This window comes from Delphinus delphis, chromosome 2 (assembly GCF_949987515.2).
Source record: "Delphinus delphis chromosome 2, mDelDel1.2, whole genome shotgun sequence".
Taxonomy (NCBI): Eukaryota; Metazoa; Chordata; class Mammalia; order Artiodactyla; family Delphinidae; genus Delphinus; species Delphinus delphis.
Window position 1 is genome coordinate 63,810,666 of NC_082684.1, and position 27,129 is coordinate 63,837,794.

Genomic DNA, 27,129 nt, shown 5'->3' on the forward strand with positions numbered 1-27,129 from the left:
GTCCAAGATGGCGATTAAGCGGCCTTCATAACCTTTACGGGGCTGGGCAGTGTTGACGCCGGAGCTGGCAGGGGGTGGAGCGGTTAGTAAACAGCAAATGCGGGAACTGCTGGGCCGGAGTCAGCCATGGACTGGAAAGAAATTCTTCGCCGGCGGATAGCGACGCCCAACACCGGTCCAAACAGTGAGTTTGGGAGGGGCCGCCCGCAGAGAGAGCCAGGCCCTAAACGCCGGGAGGTAGCGGGGAGGATGGATGGGGAGGAGCAGCACCTGGGAGCCGTGTGTTTCGCATCGGTAAAACCTCTCCTGACAAAGGAGGCTGACTGGGATGTGGTTTAGGGATCCAGAGAGTTTTGGGTTTTTTGTTTTTGGGTTTGTTTTTTTTTTGCGGTACGCGGGCCTCTCACCGTCGTGGCCTCTCCGGTTGCGGAGCACAGGCTCCGGACGCACAGGCTGAGCGGCCATGGCTCACGGGTCTAGCCGCTCCGCGGCATGTGGGATCTTCCCGGACCGGGGCACGAACCCGCGACCCCTGCATCGGCAGGCGGACTGTCAACCACTGCGCCACCAGGGAAGCCCTCAGAGAGTTTTGACCCACACTTCGCTGGGAAGGGATTTGCGGGAATGAAAAGCTACCTTAGCCACGCACTTGCATGGTCCTGACCTAGACTTGTGAGGGATAATTGAGAGTCCTGGCGCCATCAACCCTTTGATCCTATTAGAACCTATAATCCATTACCCCTACCGCCTTTTTATTGTCACACTTTTCACTTCTCTCCTTATCCATTTTAGACTTAATAATCCATTTTTCCTTATCTCTTTCCCTCTGCGTCACGTTTGTTAATCAACCTGGTTAAAACTATCTTTACTGTTTCACAACTGCATCCAGGACAGCTGAAAGTAGTTAGAGAAAAACGAAACCTTGGTGAATTTCCTCACTTCTAATTCATGTCCACTAACCTAAAGTAGGTGTTTCAGTCATTCATTTACACTTCTTCCGCGTTACCCTAGACATTCACTCTCCTACACTCTAAGGCAGTTCCTTCTCATCTCCCAAACCTCTAATCCTCAGTATGTCCTATCTACTCCTTACCTTTAGCTGATGAACTAGTATATATATTTGAGAAAGTAGAAGCAATCAAAGAGGAATGTCACCTGTTCCCATTTACCATTTCTGTCAGCCCCCCCCCCACTCCCCACCCACTATAGGCAACCGTGCACTCTGCCTTCACTGTTAAAATGGTGAACTGGCCAACAGTCCCTGTACTCCAACGCTGGATCGCGTTTCTTTCTTTTATTCACTGACTTCACTCTGGCCTTATCCTCTCCTTTATACACCATCAAATTTTCTTTCTCTACTGGTTCATTTTCATCAGCTCTGACAAACATGCTGTAATATCCCCCATCATTTAAAAAAAAATCATTTGATCTCACAACCCCCTCCAGCTTTTGCTACTTTTCTCCGCACCCCTTATAGGAAAACTTCTAGGAAAATTTACCTGTACTTGTGCTTTCTCCTCCCCTTCACTCCTAAACCCACTCCATCGCATGTCTGTTATCTGGATAACCTAGGCTATAGCAGTAAACAGAAATCCTTGTCCTTGTAGAACTTACACTTTAGTGTTGGCAGAGATGATAAAATAGTAAGTAAATCGTATAGGTTTTACTTCTGTTGAAGGCTATTTCTTTCATCAATGTGCTAGACCCCATTTTTGCCTCCTCAAGGATGTACTCCTATGGTCATCCTCTGTCTCCTGCATCATGAGATTTTCTTTCATTCACTCCCATCAGCATATGAACATGGTGGTATTTCTCCCACCTTAGAGAAACTTTCTTAACTTCCACCTGTAGCTATGCCTCGTTATAGCAACACTTGTTAAAAGAGTTGTTGGTTGAATCTGTCGTTGTCTCTGATTCCTGCTTGTCATGATCGTCAGTGATCTTCACATTGTTCCAGTGCTCAGTTGTCCTTATTTTACTTGACCAGCCAGCAGCCCCTGCCAGGAACATAGTAGGTCACTCCCTCCTCCTACACATACTTTCTTCTCTTGGTTTCTGGGAGACACACTCTCTTAGTTTTCCTACTACCTCACCAGTCATCCCTTCTCAGTCTTTGCTTTTTCTTCCTCTTCCTCCCAAGAACTTAACATTTGAGGGCCCAAGGCTGAGGCCTTGGTCATTGTCTGTTCTCTGTCTACACTTACCTTCTTACGATTTTAAATAATGTCTATTTGCTAATGTCTCCCAAATGTATACCTCTAGCCTGGACCTCATCCCAAATTCCAGGTTCATATATCTATCAATAATTGTCTACCTGACATGGCCACTTGGATCTAACATCTTAATCTTGTCTGAAATTGAACTCCCACTCTCCTTCCTAACTTGCTTGCTCGTAGTTTCCCCCATCTTAGTTGCCGACAATCGCATCTACTCAGGTCAAAACCTTTGGAGACATCTTTGACTGCTCTCTTTCTCCAAAACCCACATCCAGTGTGTCAGCAAATCCTGGGACTAAAAAGAAAATATATCCAGAATAAATTTACTCCTAGCCACCTCCATTGCAGCCACCCTGGCCCACGCCACCGCCATCTGTCACCTGGATTACTGCATTAGCCTCTTAATTCCTTCTGGTGGCTCTCACCCTCATCAGAATGAAAGCCAAGGTCTTTCCAAAGGCCTAGTGGCCTGCCCCCCCCCCCATTATCTGGTGTCCCTCATCTCCTGCTATTCCCTCTGGCTCATTCTGCTGCAACTGCACTGGCTGCCTCCCTCTTCCCTGCACACACCAGGGACACTCCCAATTTCGTGCGTTGGCACTGGCTGTTCCTTCTTCCTGGAATGCAGTTCCCCCTGGATATCTGGATAGGCAGCTTCCTCACCTTCATTTTTTTTTTTTTTTTTTTTTTGGTCAATTTTATCTCAGTGAGAGAGTCAGTATCTCTGACACTGTTGAAAGCTGCATGTGTGTATGCAGTCATCCACTCACACATGTACTTGTGTATCCCTAGAATAGTTGAATGATGTAATTAAAGTGACTCTTGGGATTTGGGCTCAGGTGATTGGATGATAGTAGGACCACTTACTGAGATGGAAATATGGAATTAGAAGAAGAGTAGTAAGGTGAGGGATAGGGAAAGTTATTCTAGGTATGTTGGAGCATGAGGATGAAAATGTTTTGTTTTGAATGCGTGAGTTTAGTGCAATGTCTGGGTTAGTGACATAGGTTTGGGGCTTAGAGGTTAAACTATGAAAGTTGAAATGATAGAGGAAGAAGATTAAGAAAAAAGAAGAGGGACTTCCCTGGTCGCGCAGTGGTTAAGAATCTGCCTGCCAATGCGGGGGACACGGGTTCGAGCCCTGGTCCGGGAAGATCCCACATGCCGCGGAGCAACTAAGGCTATGCTCCACAGCTACAGAGCCTGTGCTCTAGAGCCCGCAGGCCACAGCTACTGAGCCCACGTGCCACAACTACTGAAGCCTGCGCGCCTAGAGCCCATGCTCTGCAACAAGAGAAGCCACCACAATGAGAAGCCTGCACACCACAACGAAGAGTAGCCCCTGCTCGCCACAACTAGAGAAAGCCCACGTGCAGCAACAAAGACCCAACACGGCCAAAAATAAATAAATTTATTTAAATAATAATAATAAAATAAAAGTGGATATATGTATATATATAACTGATTCACATTGCTATACAGCAGAAACTAACACAACATTGTAAATCAACTGTACTCCAATAAAAATTGGAATAAAGACAGACAATAAGTAGATCAGTTAAATAAAAAAAGAAAAAAGAAGAAATAGCCATAAAATAGGAGAATCAACAGAGTGTGGTCCCATAGACGCTACAAAAAGTTTAGAATCATGGACAGTATCAAATTTAACAGAGAAATCAAGGACAGGTGTGTCCATTAAACTAAACAATTAGGTCACATGTTGCCCCGGCAGTTTCCATAGAGTGGCAGGATTGCATAAAGAGATAGTTAGAGGTAAGAAAGTAGAGATCACCAACACAGGCCTTTCATTTGAGAAAGTGGATGAGGAAGAAGGAATTATGTGTGGCAACAGGTAGAAAGGAAGGAGTTTTGCGGAGGAGATGGGACAATGAGGGGTTAGCCTTGGGTGAGAGAAGAGCTACGTTTTCCCCTGAAACTGGCAGGAAGAAAGTAAGATGCAGATTTGATACCTTCCTGTCCTCCCACTCCACTTAGATGTTTGTGGGTATCCATGCCCAGTAGACTCAGTTGTTGGTGAACTGGGTGGGATTCTCATCTGTTGAGGGTGAACACAGGGAGCTTGAGGAATGTAGTGAAAGTCTGGAGCAGTCAGTCACCAAGAGGACATGAGGCGCAAATAAAATATGTATTGGTGGTTTGGGGAGGCTGAGTTATTAGTAACCGTGAAATAAATTTGTGGGACCAAATATTTGCAAAATTTGGCAGTTTTCTCCAGCACCATTGAGCATTAGTAAACAGATTATAAAATTGGTCCAAGGTTAAAAATTAACAAGGCAGATATGGCAGAAACGCAGGCAGGAGTTTCGGGGAACAACTACACGCATGTTGAGAAGGAAGTGAGACCAAGAAGAGGAAAAACTTTTGAGAAAACAGATCACAGAATTGAAGATCTCAATGAGGCTGAAGTGCAGTGAGGTTTTGCTAACCATAAGCTTGTTTTCTATGTCTGAGTCTCTTTCTGTTTTGTAAATAAGTTCATTTGTATCTTTTTTTTTCATATTCCGCATATAAGCGATATCATATGATATTTGTCTGACTTCACTTAGTTTGATAATCTCTAGGTCCATCTATATTGCTGCAAATGGCATTATTTCATTCTTATGATGGATTAATATTCCATTGTATATATATACCACATCTTCTTTATCAATTCATCTGTCAATGGACGTCTAGGTTGCTTCCATGTCTTGGCTATTGTTAATAGTGCTCCAGTAGTGAACATTGGGGTGCATGTATCTTTTCAAATTATAGTTTTCTCCATATATATGCCCAGGAGTGGGATTATAGGATCATATGGTAACTCTATTTTTAGTTTTTTAAGGAACCTCAATACTGTTCTCCATAGTGGCTGTATCAATTTAAATTCCCACCAAAAGTGAAAGAGGGTTCCCTTTTCTCCACACCCTCTCCAGCATTTATTATTTGTAGCCTTTTTGATGATGGCTATTCTGACTGGAGTGAGGTGATACATCATTTTAGTTTTGATTTGCATTTCTCTAATAATTAGCAATATTGAGCATCTTTTCATGTGCCTGTTGGCCATCTGGATGTCTTCTTTGGAGAAATGTCTATTTAGATCTTCTGCCCATTTTTTGATTGGAATGTTTGGTTTTGTTGGGTTTTTGGGGGGTTTTTTTTTTTGGTATTGAGTTGTATGAGCTGTTTGTATATTTTGGAAATTAATCCCTTGTTGGTCTCATTGTTTGCAAATATTTTCTCCCGTTGTGTAGGTTGTCTTTTCGTTTTGTTTATGGTTTCCTTTGCTGTGCAAAAGCTTTTAAGTTTAATTAGGTCCCTTTTGTTTTTATTTCCAATATTCTAGGAGATGAATCCAAAAAGATATTGCTGCGATTTATGTCAGAGTGGTCTATGTTTTCTTTTAGTAGTTTTATAGTTTGTGGTCTTACATTTAGGTCTTTAATCCATTTTGAGTTTATTTTTGAATATGGTGTTAGAGAATGTTCTAATTTCATTCTTTTACGTGTAGCTGTCCAGGTTTCCCAGCACCACTCATGGAAGAGACTGTCTTTTCTCCATTGTATATTCTTGCTTCCTTTGTCGTAGATTTATTGACCCTAGGTGCATGGGTTTATTTCTGGGCTTTCTATCCTGTTCCATTGATCTGTATGTCTGTTTTTGTGCTAGTGCAGTGAGGTTTTGAATAACAACCAGAAGGAGAGAAAATTTTTGAGAGTATGTTAAAGTTTAAGATTTCAGAACAGGAACAGGTAAGATCTGTGGTCTTTCTGAGTGAACAGAGTGCAGTAGAGGTGGAAGCCTTCAGAGTTGAGGGGGCACCTTCACCCACCTAAATGTTTATTCTTCCATAATGATTGCAGGTGAAGAAAGCTGTGCACCAGTCTCATGGTTCATGAGAGGAATGGCTAAATGAGATGGCCATCTGCCAGCAGCAAGCAGGTTGGGTAATAGCACCCTGAGGTGTGAACTTCAGATAGGTAGAGGAATAGTGACTATGACACTGAAATTCCCATGAGGTCAAGGGCTGTGCCTGCTTTCTCGCTGCTCTAGCCCCAATGTCTAGTGCAGTGCTCTGTTTGGAGTAAGTGCTCAGTGAGAACTTTTGATTGAATGAATTAGAACATGTCAGGTCTATAAGAGAGGCAATGACTTGAGAAAGAGACAAGTATAGTGATAAAAATAAGCGGAGGGAGCATCTGAGAACTGCTTGAAGATGTAGAGGAGGCTGTTTCCGTTGAAGATAGTGATTCTTGGTATTTCAAGAAAGTTAATATAGATGCTTAGTGTCTAAGTACAATTGTGAAGGCCTTTTTTGTACTGTAATTAGACCATAGTGTATAGATGTCTTGAAAAAAATATTGTTTGATTTTAAAAGTGCTTTCCCCTCCTTAACTTGTTTTGTTACCAGAAAAAAAAAGTGAACAAGAATTAAAAGATGAAGAAATGGATTTATTTACCAAGTATTACTCAGAATGGAAAGGAGGTAGAAAAAACACAAATGAATTCTATAAGACCATTCCCCGGTTTTATTATAGGGTAAGTGGTATCTAAGCAAATGTCTTGCAGAGTTTGTAAATGAAATGTAATTTTTCAAATGGGATTAAAAATCTTATATTTTATAAATAAACAAATTGATTATATTTTAAATTTTGTACATTTATTGTTTCATTCTAGTTGACCTTATTATTTTTGGCCTGATTAAATCTTGGTTTTTCATATAAGTAGGTATAAAAACACAAAGTTGTTATTTGCCACTTTTTTTGAACTGTAGGCTTTTTCCTTCCTCCTAATTTTTATTATGGATGTTACTAGTAGGTATTCTTTTGGATTATGTTGCCAGGCTTTCTATAAGACTTAGATTTACTTGGCTGATCACAATTTTTAACTTTGTCTTTTACTCATAAGGTGCAAAATGTTTTGCTCAAGGCTAAACTGAAAAATAGATTGAGAGTGGAAAACAAATTTTAAGAGTTATACTTAATTATATGTTTCCTTGTGCCAAAATGGTAAAGAAGGCTTTGAGGAGGGTTATAGATAAAACAGTAAGACTTTAAGAAAGATATTTACAGCTGAAATTGAAGGCTTCTGAAAAGAATAAGTCCTATTTAGTATTATGGGAAATGTAACTACTATAGAAAAGTTAACTTTGGAATTTTAGCTGAATATCTCTTAAACCTGTTACCTCCTAAACTCAATTAATTACAACATTATTTGCAAAGAAAGTAAATATTTTGTTTTGCTTGCATCAAGGAGTGAGGTAGATTATCCAGATAATTTTAACTTATTTCTTCAAGTACAAACTCTTTTTGTACTTGTGTACATGTGAACCGTTTTACTGGAAACTTTTTTGTAATACTATATGTCTCCCAGACTTTTAAGAATTATATGACTAAACCACATTTGTCATGGAAAAGAGAAAAAACAGGTAAAGTTGATATTTTCCCATAATAACATTGCCCAGAGATGTAAATAAACATTTTTACATGAATCCTTCTACATATTTCTGTGTGTGTGTGTGTGTGTGTGTGTGTGTGTGTGTTTAACAAAAATGGGGTCACATCATACATACTGCTGTTGCTGTTTTGCATTTCACACTTTCTTAATCAGAGGCAGTTAGACAACTGAGAATTTTTTATAGTCTCGGGGAGTGGGAAGAGGACTGCCATTTATTGAGTGTCTACGTACTTCAGAGCATTTTATATTCATTATTTCATGTAATCAGGATTGTGAAAGCATTATCTTACTAACCCAGGAACAGCCCTCAGATGCTGACATTACTCCATTCCCAGGACTCAACTTTCCTGTATTTCTAGTACCAACCATCCCCTTGTGTTTTCTGAGGGAATCCCCTTTTCCCCCATTTCCATCTCTTCTCTGACCTCTTCCAGATCCCAAATGGTTTCTGGTCTGCAGATGTGGATTTGTGGGATGTTCTTTCCCTTGTTTCTTCTTCCTCTACTTCCACTCCACTGCTTTAGAGAAACCACCTGTCATCTTTGGTCGCCACTTCTCTCCTTGGCTGGTTAGCTGGTTGACTAGCCCCTGGAGCACAATCCCAGTCTCAGCCCCAGCCTCACCTCCTAATGCATATTCCTTCTCCATCCCTTTTGATGGGAGGAATGGCATCTTAGTTCTTAGAAATAAAAAGTGAAAACCATAGCCCCCAATTTGGACTGTGGGTTACTTAGCTACATTTAATGGGGCAAAGTTACAGAAAAGTAAGAAGAAATCCTCAAAGCAAATTGTTTGAAGTTGTTAGAATGAGTCATTTTAAAGCCCTGCTTAGGGAAATCACCACAGGAGGACGAACCTCTGCTTTGGAGGCCAACTAGCAGACATCGGCTTAATTATCTCTAGGAAGTAAGGTGACCCAGTCTCAAAAAGCATACTTGGCTAAAACTGTCGCTCTTCAGCCAATCCTAATTTAGTTCTTTATTAGTCTAAGGTTACAATGGGAACAGTGCTCTACAAATATAAAATGAAACTTGAGCTACATTGAGAAAATAGAAAAAGTGGTGGTCATAAAGTAAAATAAGAGCATGACATTCGGATACATTTAGTTTGGAGATGGTTATCCTACGTTGAACATCTGTCATAGTACTTTACTCCTAGCAGTCACTAGGAAATAGCATTAAAGTCTACTTAATTGGGAGAGGTACCTAACTACCCAGTGATGGAAATGAGATGGAGAAGAGAAAATACACTAAATCCCTGATGTCAGAAGACCCGGATTCAAATTTTGTTACTTTAGTTGCACAACTTTGAGCAAGTCATTAACATTAGGTGTGAAATTGAGGGGACAGAGGAGTACAGGGAACCAAACCAAACAACTCATAAGAAATTAAGACAGACTTGGACTCTGAAGATTTAAATCTTTAGTCTGGGACTGGCTAACTGCATATGTATTCTTGATAAAGTCATCCATCTCTTGATTTCCTCACCTCTAAATTGAGTATGATGAAATGCATCTCACAGGGCTAGTAGGATTAAATTAGAATGAGTGTATTGATGCCTGATATATTATGGGCACATACTAAATGTTGTGTTTAATTTTTAAGTAAACCTGTATGGATCTAAATAAAGAAACTTGGGCTAGATGGTTAGCCTTTTCCAGGCAGAACTGGCTTCACTGATCACTGAATTCTCTGTGGATCTCTTTTTATTAAATGAACTTTTTAAATAAATGATGACCTAAAATTAAGCAAGATTGAGATACAAAAAGTAATTTTGAGACAGTAGTATACATAGTTTTTTGAAGCCAAATACATTTTGCATAACCCAATAGTCTAGAATTTAAGTGTAGAAATTAACTCTACAGTGTATTTTTAGCTGCCAGCTGAAGATGAGGTCTTACTACAGAAATTAAGAGAAGAATCCAGAGCCGTCTTTCTGCAAAGGAAAAGCAGGGAACTGTTAGATAATGAAGAATTACAGGTAAGAATGGAATAAAAGGTTGCTTTGGAGGTTCACCATTTCTTATTTGTACTACATGTGTCATGTGGGATCTCGGGGTGCCTAAATGGAGCCAGTAGTGCAGTGACTGAAAGCACAGGCTCTGTAGCGATGGTTCCCACCAGAATCAGCTGCAAAGCTTGTGTGTCCCAAGGATAGTTTTGTATTGTTTTTTAAAGTCCATAGGTGATTTTTTTTTTTTTGCGGTACGCGGGCCTCTCACTGTCGTGGCCTCTCCCGTTGCGGAGCACAGGCTCCGGACGCGCAGGCTCAGCAGCCATGGCTCACAGGCCCAGCCGCTCCGCGGCATGTGGGATCTTCCTGGACTGGGGCACAAACCCGTGTCCCCTGCATCGGCAGGCGGACTCTCAACCACTGCGCCACCAGGGAAGCCCTCCATAGGTGATTTTAATGTGTGGCCAAAGTTGAGAACCACTACTGTAGGGAGTAATATTAAGAAGACTATCATCTCCTATTATCCTTTTGATTACTAATAACATGATAAAAAATAGCTAGCATTGGACTTCCCTGGTGATCCAGTAGTTAAGACTCCACGCTTCCAATGTAGAGGGTGTGGGTTCGATCCCTGGGCAGGGAGGTTCCGCATGCCATGTGACATGGCAAAAATAAATAAATAAATAGCTAGCATTTATTGAGTGTTTACTAAGTTCTAAAATTTTCATATACTGTTCCTCTTTAATCTGTGTAACTATATGATGTAGACACTGTTATCCTTACTTTACAGATGAGAATTGAAACAGAAACTTTAAGTCTACTGTCCAAGATCACAGAGCAGGGCTGGGATTTAAACCCTTGCATTTTGACCCTACAGTAGTCTATCACTTTAATGGAAATAACACATTTAACTACGTTTTTAAATTTTGTGCAGTTGATTATAACATCTTAATTTCTGCAATTCTCCTAAGAACTTATGGTTTTTGCTGGACAAGCACCAGACACCACCCATGATTGGAGAGGAAGCAATGATTAATTATGAAAATTTTTTAAAGGTTGGTGAAAAAGCTGGACCAAAGTGCAAGTAAGAATAATATGATTAACAAAGGAGTATGTTATGTTAAGCATTTTAAATGCCTCAAGTAAATGTTAATGAAAATTTAAGTCAATAATATGATAATTTAAGTCAGCTTTTCATTAAACTAATAAAGTTTAATAAAATTATTTACAGTCAAGAAAATTACATTGGTATAAAATTATTAAAAGAAATAATATAGCTTATTTACAGCATTATAGGTCCTCATTCTTAAGACAATAGAATTAAAGATGTATGGCTTAACATTTTCAGTTTTGAACTATAGTTCTCACTTTGATTTTTTTCCCACCACTTTGATTTTTAATTGTTTGAATTTATGCTGTTGTCTGCTAAATCATACAGAAGTCATTTTTATATTACATTGGCAGATGATTTAATCTTTATTTCCTTTCCTTAGGCAATTTTTCGCAGCAAAAGTCTTTGCTAAACTCCTTCATACAGATTCTTATGGAAGAATTTCCATCATGCAGTTCTTTAATTATGTCATGAGAAAAGGTGATTTCATTTTCATTGTACTTGAACTCCTTCTATCTGAGAATCAAGTAGGTTTCCAGTCAGTGCTTTTATAGTATCCCTTCCATGTCAAACAACTCTTAGTAAATTTGAATAACAGAATTCTTGTCTTTTGACCAAGATTTGTTTTCCTATTATTATGATTCTCTCCTGGAACTTACTAGAGCTGAAAGTTTCTACCATACATTTGGGTTCATTATTATAAAAAACAAACAAAACAAAAGCCTCATGTATCTTGAAGATACTAGCTAACTAGATATATCAAAAGCTGAGGGGGCTTCCCTGGTGGTGCAGTGGTTGAGAATCTGCCTGCCAATGCAGGGGACACGGGTTCGAGCCCTGGTCTGGGAAGATCCCACATGCCGCGGAGCAGCTGGGCCCGTGAGCCACAATTACTGAGCCTGCGTGTCTGGAGCCTGTGCTCCGCAACAAGAGAGGCCACGATAGTGAGAGGCCCGCGCACCGCAATGAAGAGTGGCCCCTGCTTGCCGCAACTAGAGAAAGCCCTTGCGCAGAAATGAAAACCCAACACAGCCATAAATAAATAAATAAATCAAAACTGTCAACAAGTAAAAATAAATAAACACTAAAAAAAAAAAAAGCTGAACCAGGAGTTTTAATGGATGGTTATTTGAAATACTTTAATTCACTGGTAATTTTATTTCGCCAATATATTACAGGTTGAGTTGCCTGAGAGGATAGTTTCAAACTCACAACTGTAGCATCATCTCAAGGAGTATTTATTAAACAAGTTGGAATTGTTATGATTCCTATAAGTTCCATAATGACCTGTCAAGTCCTGTGTGTACCAGCTTTAATATTTGGTTGTGGTAATTAACCTCAGTAGAATAAAAGCTGCTTCATTAAAGGCATAATATCAGAACTCCTGTTTTGGTGGAACACCAGTATTCTCAAGGGCATCAGCTTTACTGTCACTTTAGGCATGGTAGAATTGTTGATATCTGCAGTTAATTCTATGGTATATTTATTTTGTTTCAAACAATTTTTGGATTAATGAGATAAGTAATACATGTGAGAAAAATATGTTTATAGAGTCATTAAATTAGCTTGTCTCTCTAATCTATCTCCTTTTATGCATATATATATATATATATATACACTGAAGGATAAATCTTAATAATTATATTTCATTTTCTTTTTTATTGTCAGTTTGGCTTCATCAAACAAGAATAGGCCTCAGTTTATATGATGTTGCTGGACAAGGGTATCTCCGGGAATCTGTAAGTATTAACCTACTTTAATAAATGCTAGACCAAAATGCTAAACAGTAGTTATCACTGGGTGTTGAGATTACAGATAATTCTTATTTTGTTTTTGTTTCTCTGCTTTGTTTGTTTTTACAAATAACGTGTTACTAAAGAACTTTTTAAGTGTATATTGGTCACAAAAATTCCTTTCTAAATTCTTTTTCTCCAACCTTTAAAGAAAAAAAAGCCTTTTAAAGGAGAAGAAAAGAATGTAATGTTTTAACTGGATTAAAAATCATTAAAAAAAAAAAATCATTGAAGAAACAGTGAAAAACTTTTGGTTATTCATGAGTGTTATCAGTGTATGACTGTTTTAAAATGTAAGGGCCAGTAGTTTTTCCTTTTTTAGGAAATATAAGAAAAATAATGTGACTATAGTCCCACCTGCAGGTTTGGGTTGTAAGGTCAGTTACCAAGAGGCTATTTATTTCCCATTAGGCACTAATTTGGTTATCAACAGGTTATCGACAGAGAATTATAGCCTCATGATCCAAATCACTATTCTTGTAAGTGTGGGTATCTCAATTATATGGGGACTTCCCTGGTGGTCCAGTGGTTAAGACTCCGAGCTTCCAAGGCAGGGGGCCCAGGTTCGATCCCTGGTCGGGGAACTAAGATCCCACATGCTGCGCAGCGTGGCAAGCAAGCAAATAAATAAATAAGTAAATCAATCAATCTGTATCTTCTTTTCAGCTCAGGCTTTTTTTCCCAAATATATACAAAGGGGTAAGGGAGTTATGCATAAATATGAACCAAGTTAATTAATCACTTAAATAAATATTCAGATATAAAATTTAAAGAGATGTAAATTCCCTGTTATAGTTTATGTTTCCTGTTATAATTTGTTGCACTCTGTTTTATCCAGATTTCTATAGATAGAATCTGTTAGCTCATACTGGATATTTACACTTAAAAACCTTTCTAGGGCCACAGTATAATTCTTGTCCTTTAAGGTTCAGATCAGCTTGACAGTAAAAGGTTCTTGCAAGATGTATTGAACAGTAGTTGATACTTACTCAGGTCAGATATTGGAGTACTTCTATAGCTCTGAGAATTCTTGTCAGCCATTAGTTGGTTTACAAAACAAACTTTTCTTGCCTCTTCCCATGAATGGAAACAAAAATTGAAAGAAGAATGGGAGGAAGAGAGAGAAAAGCAACAGTATATCTCTGTAGTTGTGTTTAAAAGGGAGTAATGTTCCCTTCTCTCAATGAAAGAAAACATTTCTCTCAAAGAAAAGAAGTAACTCTCCTAACCTTGGCACTTTGCCTTTTGAAACCAGATTTTGTGTCTCCCTTATTTAAAAGACAGTAATTTCCAGAGCCAACATCTGTAATTTGAGTAGTATAGGCAAACTCTCATTCACTTACTAAATCTTATTAAATAAGCAATTACCAAACACTTATTTGTGCCAGGTACATTGCTAAGCCTTACTCTTATGGTGCTTTTTTCCTAGCAGAGTGGGGAGGCAGACACTAAATTATCAGCAACATGATTTCAAAGAGTGACAAGTTCTAAGGAGAAAATAGGGTACTAGGAAAGTGTATGACTGGGGTTGGGGAACTATTTTAGATAAGATGGAAGAGGTGCCTCTTTGAGATAGTGATTGAGTTTTAGCCATGAAGGATGAGAAAGAAGCCAGCCTTATGAAAATGTAATACAGAAGGAACAGCAAGTTCAGTGTCCGCAAGGCACAGTTAAACCTGACCTGTTCTAGGAGCAGAAGGAAGCCAGTGTGGCTGGAGCATATGAGCGAGGGTTAGAGTGACAGGAGGTGAAGTTGGAGAAGTAGGCAGGGCCACATATTGGGTTGTTAGACCATGATAAAGAGTTTGGATTTTATATTGAGACTAATGGGAAGACATCAGAATTTTTTTTTTTTTTTTTGCGGTACGCGGGCCTCTCACTATTGTGGCCTCTCCCGTTGTGGAGCACAGGCTCCGGATGCGCAGGCTCAGTGGCCATGGCTCACAGGCCCAGCCGCTCCACGGCATGTGGGATCTTCCCGGACCGGGGCACGAACCTGTGTCCCCTGCATCGGCAGGCGGACTCTCAACCACTACGCCACCAGGGAAGCCCAGCCATCAGAATTTTTAAGCTGAATCTGTCAGGATATGGTTTACATTTTATTTTATTTATTTATTTTTTGGCCATGTGGCTGTGGGATCTCAGTTCCCCGGCCAGGGATTGAACCCTGGCCACGGCAGTGAAGTTCCGGGCTCCTAACCACTAGACCACCAGTGAACTCCCTGGTTTACATTTTTAAAAATTACTGGATGTGTGGAGAACGAATTGTAAAGAGCCTAGAGTCAAAGAAGAAATAATTAGGAAATTACTCTGGTTGTCCAGGTGAGAGATGATAGTGGCCCAGACCAGGGTGATGTCTGTAGAAGCCAGTAATAGATTAATTTAGTATATATTTTGGACACACACACCCCAACAATGACAAAAAGTTGCTGCTGGATTAGATTTTGGGGGTAAGGGGTGGGGGCCTTGGTGAAGAAAAGGTAGGAACCAAGTTTAACTTTTTTACTTTGAATAAATGGTGGAATAGGGAAATATGGGTGAGGACCAGGGTTGGGGATAATAAGAGTCCAATTTTGGACACACCATGTTTGAGATGCCATCTGTTCTACAACTAAATTATAAAGTGTCTCAAATGAACTAGAAGCATTATACTTTACAATGGATAAAGCAAAAGTAATGAAATTATTAAAATAAATATAAGAAACCATGAGAGGCTTTTAAATATATAATCTTGGAATAGGGAAAGCCTCTCTAAGTATGACAAAGCTCAGAAGTCTAAAAAACAGTAAGTTCAGCTAAATTTTTAAAAATCTGAGAGCAAAGACCATCATAAACAAAGTTAAAAGAAAACAACAAGCCAAGAAAAATATCTGAAACTGAGTCACAAATGAATTTATTTCATCATTCATATAGTTTTAATACTGAATAATTTTTAGGACTGAAATTATATTCCAGTATCTCATGAAGAAACAAGATCAGACATTTAACCCTTTCAAGTTTTATTTTGTTTTGTTCTTTCAGGATTTAGAAAACTACATATTGGAACTTATCCCTACTTTGCCACAATTAGATGGGCTGGAAAAATCTTTTTACTCCTTTTATGTTTGTACAGCAGTTAGGAAGTTCTTCTTCTTTTTAGACCCTCTAAGAACAGGTAAAAGAAAATCTTATCTAACTTAGATATTATAAGATTATCATTACTTCTAAATCTCAATAACTAGAGAAAAGTCTTTAAAATGTTATTTCTTTTCCTAACATGTTATTGCCGTTAATATATAAATCTTTTGACATGTAGATCTTTTGATTTACTTGTGCCAACCATAATCAGCTGTGTGACAGTGTGTATATCACCTAACCTTTTTACAATGTTTTCATCTCTAAAATGAAGTATATTCTCTCCAGATCTAAGAAGCCAGGTATTCTGATATAATTTGCTATCCCTGATAGGTAATATACTGGAGCATTATTCTTTTTGATCAAAAATATGAATTGGGAGGTAGGAGGACCATTTAGCCATGATGTGTTTTTCTCATTTTCAAGTTAACTATCCTATATGAGGATCAGATTTGTAAATTTTGCCTCATTCACAGTACATTTATCAACTATTCTAACCTGCTAGGCTTAAATACATGTGTCTGGGACAGAGGCCCAAATCAAAGCCCCTTCTGTCCTTGAAAATGCAGCTGTGAGTCCATCACAGAATGGGGTAGCTGTCAGTTTTTTTAAACGCCTCCATTATAGGCACACACACATCTTTTTCCTTGGAAATTTACGCAATAATAATAGCCAACAGTTTTGACTGTTTATTATGTACTAAGTACTGTGCTAAGCATTTTACATAGATTCTTTCATTTTCTTCTCATAACTCCATTAGGAAGGTATTATTACCCACATTTTATGTGTGAAGCAACTAAGACTTAGATGGATTGCATGTCTAGGAGTGGCATTTAAATCCCATCTCTCTTAACCACGCCTCTATACTGCTTTCTATTCCAGAACCTGCAAAGGAAAACTGGAAGCAGTCTCCTTATTTGACTACTGACAGTATCATATCCATAACCACAAAAAAATTAACACAACTTTTTTTGGAATCTGGTCTCAATGTAATTTTGGAATTTCTCAATTGGATGTATATAGTTGGGGGTATATAGGTAGACATACCTATATGAGATTTTATTAACTATTCCCTGCAGATTTCCCTTTTCACAGAAATACATAGTAAGGACTTTGGAGCATGAGAGCTAGGAAGTTTAAAATATCAATTGTGCGGTTGCTCTTCTAAAATAATACTTTTATAAAATTGAGTTGCTCTTGTTTTTAAAATTAAGTTATTGTGTTTATGTTCTTTAAAGGGAAGATAAAAATTCAAGATATTTTAGCATGCAGCTTCCTAGATGATTTATTGGAGGTAAATATGTTTTTAAACTACTTAATTATATCACTTCACAGTTGCTATCTTCTAACTATGTCTCTATGCTCATATAGTTAAGGGATGAGGAACTGTCCAAGGAGAGTCAAGAAACAAATTGGTTTTCTGCTCCTTCTGCCCTACGGGTGTATGGTATGTTCCTATAGTAATGCTATAATTTGAATTATCCGTTCCTCAGTTAATGTTTCATTAACTGGAGTTCAAAGGACAGTTTTATACATAGCCTAATTTACCTTAAGATCAAAGTATTCTAATTTCCTTAAGAGCTTATATTCTAGATTATTAAATTTTACTTGTTTAAATACCAGCGTTTTATATTTTTGTCACTCTTATTTAAGTTAGTACATTTCTAACACTTTAACATAAAGAATGTAGTTTGACTTTTTTATTGTTGACTCAGGAACATTATTATGAACATCACCTGTGATCTTGCATTGTGATAAAATGCTACTCTCAGGGTCCACAGAGGGGTGTGTTTTAGGGCCTAGTTTGCTTTTTTTCTTGAATTTCATTAGTCTGTTACATTGTCCTTTTGGGTGGTCTTGTGACTCATTTTGGCAACCTTGACCTCTGCTTTCACGTGCCAGCATTTCAGTGATTTATGTTGGTTGACCCCTACCTCCATCTAATTTAGAATCCTAGGAAAGTTATAGAAGGTTGCAAACTGAAAACAAGTAATGATGTAAGTGAAATAGCATAAAGGCATGACCTTTATGATGAGTTTTCTTTGACTGGTTCTGGCTTAACAGTTGTTCTGATAGAGACTGCAGGGATAGCAGATGTCTACCCTGACTGTAACATAATTAGTTTAAAAATCAAAATATTAACCAATAAAAATAACTTTTTGTTAGTGTTTATTCTTTTGTCTTTTAGTTAGAACTTTATTTTGGTCGTAAGTGTCTTTTGATCATCTTTCTCCCCAAGGCCAATATTTGAATCTTGATAAGGATCACAATGGCATGCTCAGTAAAGAAGAACTCTCCCGCTATGGAACAGCAACCATGACCAATGTCTTCTTAGACCGTGTTTTCCAGGAGTGTCTCACTTACGATGGAGAAATGGTAGTAGTTTAAATCTCTAAGTTTTAAAAATTTAGGCTCCCACAACTTCCAAAAGCCTTTTTTTTAAATTGAAATATAGTTGACTTACAATGTTATATTAGTTTCATGTATACAACATAGTGATTCACTGTCTTTATAGATTACATACCAAAGTTATTGTAAAATATTGACTATATTCCCTGTGCAGAGATTTCATTATTTTTTATGGCTGAGTAGTATGCCATTGTATATGTATACCATATCATCTTTATCCATTCATCTGTCGATGGACACTCAGGTTGCTTCCATATCTTGGCTAATGTAAATAATGCTGCTGTGAACGTTGGGGTGCATGTATCTTTTCAAATTAGTGTTTCCATTTTCTTCAGATAAATACCCAGGAATGGAATTGCTGGATCATATAGTAGTTACATTTTTAATTTTTTGAGGAACCTCCATAATGTTTTCCATAGTGGCTGCACCAGTTTGCATTCCCACCAGCAGTGCATGAGGGTTCCCTTTTCTGCATATTCTTGCCAACACTTGTTATCTTTTTAATGGCAGCCATTCTGACAGGTGTGAGGTAATATCTCATTGTGGTTTTGATTTGCATTTCCCTGGTGATTAGTGATGTTGAGCATCTTTTCATCTGCCTGTTGGCCATCTGATGTCTTCTTCAGAAGAATGACTCCTGGGCTTCCCTGGTGGCTCAGTGGTTAAGAATCCGCCTGCCAATGCAGGGGACACGGGTTCAGGCCCTGGCCCGGGAAGATCCCACATGCTGTGGAGCAACTAAGCCTGTGCACCACAACTACTGAGCCTGTGCTCTAGCGCCCTCAAGCCACAACTACTGAGCCCACGTGCCACAACTACTGAAGCCCGTATGCCTAGAGCCCGTGCTCTGCAACAAGAGAAGCCACTGCAATGAGAAGCCCACACACTGCAACGAAGAGTAGCCCCCGCTCACTGCAACTAGAGAAAAGCAACAAAGCAGCAACAAAGACCCAAAGCAGCTAGAAACAATAAATAAATAAAATAAAATAATAAAATAAATTTATTAAAAAAACAAAAAGAAGAATGACTCTTCAGGTCCTCTGTCCATTTTCTTAATCACAAAAGCCTTTTTCTTGATATGATACAGCATTATTTTCATATCAGTGTATAACAGTATCTTAAGAAGTATGAACTGATCAAATTATTTGAGATAATAATTGAGATCAAATTATTTAGAACCTTTGATCTTAAGGTAAATTTGCTTAAAAACATTACTTCCTTTATGGACTCAGGGCAAACAGAAAATTTTAATATTTTTGTTCATTTCATTGTAGTTGCACCTATTGTAGAGAAGTGTGGACTAGTAAAAAAAAAAAAATCTGAAAAACAGGTAAACCCTATTGACTATTTTCATATAGATGGTTCATTCATTAAATGACCAGGTCAGAGATAGTACCACATATGCCATGTTTTAATTTAAATCTAAGAATCAGGTAGTATTACTCTAAGTGGCTACCTTAGCAGCTAAAGATTTGCTAACATGCACCTGTCCTTTTATCACAACAATGCAAAATACTTGAGAAGAAAATTCTAAATAGCATTTTTAAGTCACCATTCTTGCTATTAAAAATATGTGTTAAGGATCTGATAACTTTTCCAAACCAATGATGCTTAAGAAATGGTCATACTGTCAGAAGAGAATCAGGGTTTTAGGTTTTATCATTTAGCTTTAATAACAGTTTTCTAAATAACACCATCGTTAGCCAACTGCAGAGGGAAAGGTGCAAAAACTCTGCTTCGTGACTCCCACAGCTGCCTACAGTTAACAGTGAGGAGCTTGGAGTATGCTAATAACCTGGTGAATAAAGAAAATCAGAAGCTACAGTTAGGCATGGAGTTTAGACCATGATGAGGCTGCATCTCTAGCTTTTTATACTACGATTTATGCAGAAAAGAATTCTTAATCTTAGCCTAAGAAAATCCTTTCCAAGATTATAAACTTTTCCAAGTGAGAATCTCCCAAGTACTTTACTTTTATTAAACATGCAGAAAAAGTAATCTGTGACTATCCCTTTTTCGTAGAGAAAGCTTTCTGTTCTGTTCGTGTCTTTTCAGCCTTCATTTGTACTCTCTTGCCCCCTTTTTGGATGAGAACAGTGTCAGATCACTGTAGAATATCTGGCACTCTTTTTTTAAATAAATTTATTTGTTTATTTTTGGCTGTGTTGGGTCTTTGTTGCTGCGTGCGGGCTTTCTCTGGTTGCGGAGAGCAGGGGCTACTCTTCGTTGCGGTGCACGGGCTGCTCATTGTGATAGCTTCTCTTGTTGCGGAGCACGGGCTCTAGGCGCGTGGGCTTCAGCAGTTGTGGCTTGCGGGCTAGTTGCTCCGCAGCATGTGGGATCTTCCCAAACCAGGGCTCGAACCCGTGTACCCTGCATTGGCAGGCGGATTCTTAACCACTGCGCCACCAGGGAAGCCACTCTGGCACTCTTAAGATGACTTTTTGGAAATCATCTGAATTAAAGTTTAAAACTAGTTCAGAATGACCACACCGAAATGAAAATACAAATTTAGTGGCAACATGCAAAGGTTAGTCACTGTCTGTCCATTTCAAAAGCCTAATGAATGAAAATTATGGCTTAACACAGCAAATCTCTCATAAGAAAATGAGCTGTGCCCCCTCAAACTGTCCTGTACAGATAAACTGCTATGTAGAATTCCTAGAAACCAACATTAAGTATATATTAAGTATGGATTTCTCGTTTCATATTTTTACAAAAATTGCCATCTTTGATTACAAACGTCTTCAAATCATCAGTCACTTGAAAAGTTAATTACAAATAAGGCCTCTAATGAATGTCATTTTCTTTTCTATAGGACTATAAGACCTACCTGGATTTTGTTCTTGCATTAGAAAACCGAAAAGAACCTGCAGCTCTGCAATATATTTTCAAATTGCTTGACATTGAGAACAAAGGATATCTGAATGTCTTTTCCCTTAATTATTTCTTTAGGGTAAGTCTCATTTGTGTAAATGTGTCTTTGTTATACAATTTGGTTTAAATTACCTACCCAATGACAATTTTATCTAACTTGGGATGTTTAAATTTAACAAAAGCGTTTTACCTAACAGATTTCAGAAGGAAATCAAGTCAGGTTTTAGTTTTGTTTTTTTCTATTTTTAAAAACATAAATGGGCTAAATCAATACTGATTTGATTAGTCGTAGAATACTAAAAAGTGTGTAAATATACGTCAGGGGCTATTAGCCAGTGGAGATACAAACATACCTGAGAAATTGTATGCTCTTGGTGATTAAAAACTAGTATGTAAAATCCTACAGAAACTTTAATTATACAGTACAGAAAAGGTAGCTCCTTTCCACAGGAGTTTTGCACATCTGGTACCTGTAGATTCTTTTAATTGCTATGCTGTAAAAAATATAAATTTAAAAATTGGCTAGAATTGTGGGCTGCATTTCAGTGTGAAACAGATTTGCTGAAATACTTATTCTGTGCCGTAGGTGGTCTCAGAGAATAACATGATGAGCTCTGAAGTGGAATTTGATTGTATTTTACCTGATAAGCATTCAGCTGCAGCAGGTGTAAATGTAGGAATGTCTTCCCTTTTAAGATAAATCCTAACACACCATTGTAAAGCAATTATACTCCAATAAAGATGTTAAAAAAAGAAAAAAAAAGATAAATCATTCCTCAGTTTGAACGGTGACTTTTCTACTTGATGGAAAGGTTTTGTACAGTAGTGTTCCATTCCATTGCCACATTTCTATAGCTAGTTTCCAGAAGACCATCCCATCTGATTTTTATATGGTTAAGATTGATAGTAAGAAGAAATTTTTTTTAAACAATAAAAATGACATTTTCACATCTTTGTCATAAGAAGTTTTCCCCCAGAGGCTTTTTCTTTTCCACTTAAAAAATTTTTGATACTTTTAAAATAACTTTGATTTCTGAGTTTCAGAGTATATATTTCATAATTTCATGTTAAATTCCCTGAAAAGCTTTCTATTATGATTTTGTAGGTAGTAATGACTGCAGATTATTATAAGGATAAATTACAATCCCAGTATTAGGATGCATTTTTTAAAAATTGAATGCTACGTGGGCTTATATCAGTGGCTCATCTGAGAATATCACCCATCATAGGGATGTCCCCCACTTTAGGCAGACCTATTAAATGAAAATTCAGTTTTAGGAAAACAAAGTAAATATATCTTTTGGAAGCTAAATACTCAATCCCTTTTCATAAAGATTTTTTATAGTATCCTCTACTCTTTGAATATTAAATTTTATTTATTAAATACATTGAAAATATTTCATACCTTTATTTTATCAAAGTTTATTTAGGCTTGGTTGTATGGGCTAAGGTAAAAAGTTACTGGTGCTGAGCCCTACAGTCCTGGACTGTTCTTAGAGCCTTTGTACATCAGTATCCCAGTGATAAAAGCTGGGCCCAGATGGTGCACTCTAGATCATTCCATCCAGGTCTCCTGCTCTAGTAGCTTCGAGTGTACTCAGATTCTCATCTGCTGCAAAGAGATGCCCTGTGCACATTCTGATATCAGTGGCACTACAGAGTAGGCACTTGGAACATATTATTTTCCAAGAATTTTAAGCTTCACATTTTCCAGTGAATGACTCCCACCTAAAACATTTGTTAGTTCAACTGCATCACAGGAGATTCTCAGGCAGTATTTTTTTGTTAAAGTTCATAAAAGAGAAGAGTTTGAGGGAGGTTTACCTCCATTTTTTCTGTCAAGTAGAAGAGAAAGTGTAGGGTGGGAGGGGAGGTGGTGGATTTGGTGCCTTAAAGAATGGTGAAGGTATGAATAGCGTTCCTGGAAAATTGGAGAAGCAGGTCATAACAGAATTGCTAGGCCTGTTAAAGGCCCATCTGGGGTTGGAGACCATTCCTATGCAATAGTAATCTGTACTCTTGTATACTTTTTTTATGAAGTTCTCCATAGCTAAGGTGTAGGTCTAGAAAGGTTGATGGTTACACTAATCCAGTGTTTAGGTTTTCCTCAGCAGATGTGAAGCAAGGTCAAGGAATTTGAGAATATTGGCAAGAGCGGTTAAAATGATGAGGCCTATGGTCTGAAAGGATAGGAAATGGAACTGGAAAGGGACCATGGGACAGGACGGGGAATGTTGCATATTTTGTTTTTTATTTAAAGATTTATTTCTACTAAATACAGGCCATACAAGAACTAATGAAAATCCATGGACAGGATCCTGTTTCATTTCAAGACGTCAAGGTTACTGTTTTTCTTTAATTTACATAACACTACATAATCATTTGCATTAAATGAAGTTTTTACCTGAAAGCAACTTATGAAATACTGAACCAAATCAAGTATTTGCTGTTATTTGTTCTGAATTAATATTTAAATCCTTAGAAACTGAGGACATACTTGGACTAATGATTTGTGCAGTATAAGATTTTAGCATTGTCAGTCTCATGTTCTCATTGGAAGCATTCATTCATTTTGATTGAAAACTCAGAGAATCAGTACAGCCTGTATCCTTTGGTAGTCTACTCCACTGTAAACTGAATTTGGGGGAGCTGTTTAGGTTCAGGCACGTTTTTAGTCTGCTACTTCAAAGAGCTCGCTTGCTTTGGTATTTAAGGAAACGTCAATCTTACAGTATGAAAACTACCACTATTTGAAATACATGCTGCTACTTAGCATTTTAGTAATCAGACTTTTACCAGCTATGAACCACTTTGAGTATCCAGTATTGGTTCAGGTGAAGTAATGTAATAAAATAACCCATCCAGTTTTAACCAAGTATAATGAGATAAAGGGCTATTTTGGTTTAATATAAGTGAGAAAAATTTGAAACTATGCAACTGGCAACTTAAGAACTAGTAATTTTAAACTGCCACCAACCTGGAAAGGGAAGTTTCACATACACACAAGATTAAAAGTTCATGCATTTCGTTTACCTGAATTGTTCTAACCTTTAAAAATGCAATTTGCCTCTTTAAATGCTATTAAATACTTTGAGTGATTTTACTACAAACAGATTAGAAAACATGTACTAATTCCCCGTAAGTAATCTTATAGTACACGTCATAATATAGAAGAGGTTCTTCCATATATTCCAGTCATTTTTAGCACAGTTTAGTGTCACTGTGGATGACTAGTTCTTTAATACCGAGCTCCCCCCACCCATTCCAGGTCCAGAGTAAAAGGTTGACATCATTATTGGAAATGAAGCTTTGTCACTGTCTTGGCTCTAAAGCATTTAAGTTTTTACTTTGAGCCAAGTTTGCACTTAAATCAAGGCCTTGCTTTATCACCAGTTAGAAGACAACAGAAAAATATAAGTAGTTAGTTAACATATATTCAAAGAACACTGCATTAGTTTTGCTGCTAATTAGCTATGCAGCTTAAACTCTGAGTTTCAGTTCCTCTGTAAGACACATACACAGGCATACCTTGTTTCATTGCATTTCTTATAAATTGAAGGTTTGTGGCAACCCTAGTCAAGCAAATCTATCGGTGCCATCTTCCCAACAGCATTTGCTCACTTGGTGTCTCTGTGTCACATTTTGGTAATTCTCACAATATTCTATTATTATTATTATTATTACATTTGTTATATGGTGATCTGTGACCTTTGGTGTTACTACTGCAAAAAGATTACAACTCGTTGAAGGCTCAGATGGTGGTTAGCATTTTTAGCAATAAAGTATTTTTTAATTAAGGTATGTATATTTTATTAGACATAATGCTATTGCACACTTAACAGACTACAGTATAGTATAAATATAACTTTTATATGCACTGGGAAACCAAAAATGTCACATGACTAGCTTTATTGCAATATTCACTTTATGGTGGTGGTCTGGAACTGAACTCACAGTATCTCCAAGGGTATGCCTGTACCTAAGGAATCTTCCAATAAAATTTTGTGCGTATAGAGAAGAGGTGGATTGCCTGTTAAATGAAAAAGAAAAAATTGGAACAAAAAATTTTACATAAGCTCAAGTGCCAGCCCTGAATTTTAGATCACCCTATGATAGAAATTAAGTGAATCAGATATCAGATTTCATTGTATTTTTTTCCTCTCTTGCAGGATGAAATCTTTGACATGGTAAAACCAAAGGATCCTTTGAAAATCTCTCTTCAGGATTTAATCAACAGTAATCAAGGAGACACAGTCACCACCATTCTAATTGATCTGAATGGCTTCTGGACTTACGAGAATAGAGAAGCCCTTGTTGCAAATGATAATGAAAACTCTGCAGACCTTGATGATACATGATCTCTCAAAGACTAGACTGTATTCATTAAAATAAGCTTGAATGCTACATGTAAAACCTTTGAAGCAGAATCCTTAGAAATGGTCTAAATAAAACACTTCATATGTCTATAGAACATAGCAAATGTTCTGGTTATTGGAATTTTGGTTGTAGTGGTCTGGAAGAAATGGGACCAAATTAGGAGTCAGTAAATTCTGGTTTCACTTAGCTCAAATATGGCAAGTGTGATCTGGTGAAGGTAGGAGTCCACTTTGAATCTGTATAATCTTTAGAAATAAAGGAAGTTTTAATGGAATAGTTCTGACATTAGTCACTAAGAATTTGAATACTTGATAGTTTAAATTATATCATTTAACCTTGAATATTCTAAAGTATTATGTATATCAAAGATTACAGACTTCCCCATTCATCAGAGTAGGGCCATTTCATTTCTGGCAAGTATTTGGACATGATGTTTATTTTAATAGAATGTTTCAATAAAAAGTATTCAAGTTAGTATTTTACTTTAATTAAAATCATTGTTATAAAAAACATTTGTCTACCTTTATTAACCAGCACCAGGGTTACATTTTACAAAACTTAACTCCATTTTGTTAAGGATTTTTGTTAGAGAATTTGTTAACTAAGTGTAAAGATTCTCAGTTATACTGTTTAATTTTTAAGAGATGAAAGAAGAGAGTAGAATATCATGAACTATGATTCAGAAGGAAGAGTAACTATTAAAAGGGTTGAAAAGGAAGAAAAAGTGAAAGAGGCTTAAAAATAAGACAAAACCATTTAATGCATTTATGGGAAATTTTATAGTTTGCATAAATAAAAAGTATAAAAATTTAAGGCACAGTGAATAACTGTATAAACATTACAAACTGGCCACTGTTGGACAAGTAGAAAAAGTAAAATTCAAGAAATGTAAAACCTTCATTAATCATTATCTTCCTTCTACTACAATCAGAAAAGTTTCTGAGTCAACTCTTAGATCTAGTGCCTCTAGGGAGAGAAGATTCAGATCGCCTTTAGATATGCTTGCCTTTACAGGATAACCAAATAAATATTTGAGCTTGAATATCTTCTCAAATGAAGATAAAAATTATAGGGAACACATCAGATTAGCATTGTTTAGAGCTACTAGTAAACTATAATTTATGATATTACATAATCTGACAATCCTTTAAGCACTAAATTATATAGTTTATACCCATGACCAAAAAGATCACCGTCACATGCCATGAACCACCATACCATGAATCCATGTAACTGAGGATTCCTAATGAAGAATTATCTTTCCTAAATTCTTCAAATTTCAGTTGAAGAACTTAGTGGGCAGATGTTCATGTTCATTGCTAACAGACTTCCATAATAAGCCCACTGTAGCTATGTTGTTTCTTTGAAGCTACATAGATATAGTTAAGATTGAAAGCTTAATGCTATTTAGAAGGCTATTAACAACCATAATCCTAAAAACTCTTTAAGTTTGTGAATAGGTTTTTAAGAGCAGCATATCTGAAATACTCTACATATTCCTCCTTATCCACATTTAGTTATAAATCTAAGTCATACAGATATAAGATCCTGAACACATATAGAAGTATTTTCAAAATTAGTTTCTTATTATACTTTTGTAAGGTCTGCTAATGGCACAGTGGGTACAGAGATGGCCAACTGGGTCAAGCGAACCATCCACTGTTGTTGCTTCGAAGTGGTGAATGACAGGTAACTTCATTATGCTACCATTGCACATTGTACAATATTTAACAGTGTGCCCTGGAGGGTTAAGTCTTCATCTGTCCCCCAATCTTGACCCATAGGAGGCATTCAGGGCTGAAAGAGTGACATAAACAGGATGCCA

General features: G+C 37.4%; 2 protein-coding genes across 2 annotated transcripts in view; one reads left to right on the forward strand and one right to left on the reverse strand.

Annotated features, from left to right (window-relative positions):
• The first annotated feature begins 23 nt into the window (after nt 1–23).
• Nucleotides 24–25,793, forward strand: PPP2R3C (protein phosphatase 2 regulatory subunit B''gamma). Its single transcript, XM_060004687.1, has 13 exons — nt 24–184; nt 6,625–6,752; nt 9,546–9,650; nt 10,595–10,707; nt 11,117–11,214; nt 12,403–12,473; nt 15,549–15,681; nt 16,880–16,935; nt 17,013–17,088; nt 17,881–18,017; nt 20,869–21,006; nt 23,209–23,268; nt 25,097–25,793. Exons 1-13 carry the CDS (start codon nt 127–129, stop codon nt 25,283–25,285), a joined length of 1,362 nt encoding a protein of 453 aa, XP_059860670.1. The 5' UTR covers nt 24–126; the 3' UTR covers nt 25,286–25,793.
• Nucleotides 24,649–27,129, reverse strand: part of LOC132420337 (signal recognition particle subunit SRP54) — an 86,686-nt gene continuing 84,205 nt past the window's right edge. The window contains exon 6 of the mRNA XM_060004684.1: nt 24,649–24,957. The gene's annotated coding sequence lies outside the window, so the exon portion shown is untranslated. The remainder of the gene's footprint in view (nt 24,958–27,129) is intronic.

What these genes read in the sequence shown, in the direction of transcription:
- PPP2R3C (XM_060004687.1), top strand. Translation starts at nt 127, where the DNA reads ATGGACTGGAAAGAAATTCTTCGCCGGCGGATAGCGACGCCCAACACC. An exon ending in AAGGGTATCTCCGGGAATCT is followed by an intron (nt 12,474 to 15,548) that starts GTAAGTATTAAC and finishes TTGTTCTTTCAG; the next exon opens with GATTTAGAAAACTACATATT. An exon ending in TTTAGACCCTCTAAGAACAG is followed by an intron (nt 15,682 to 16,879) that starts GTAAAAGAAAAT and finishes TGTTCTTTAAAG; the next exon opens with GGAAGATAAAAATTCAAGAT.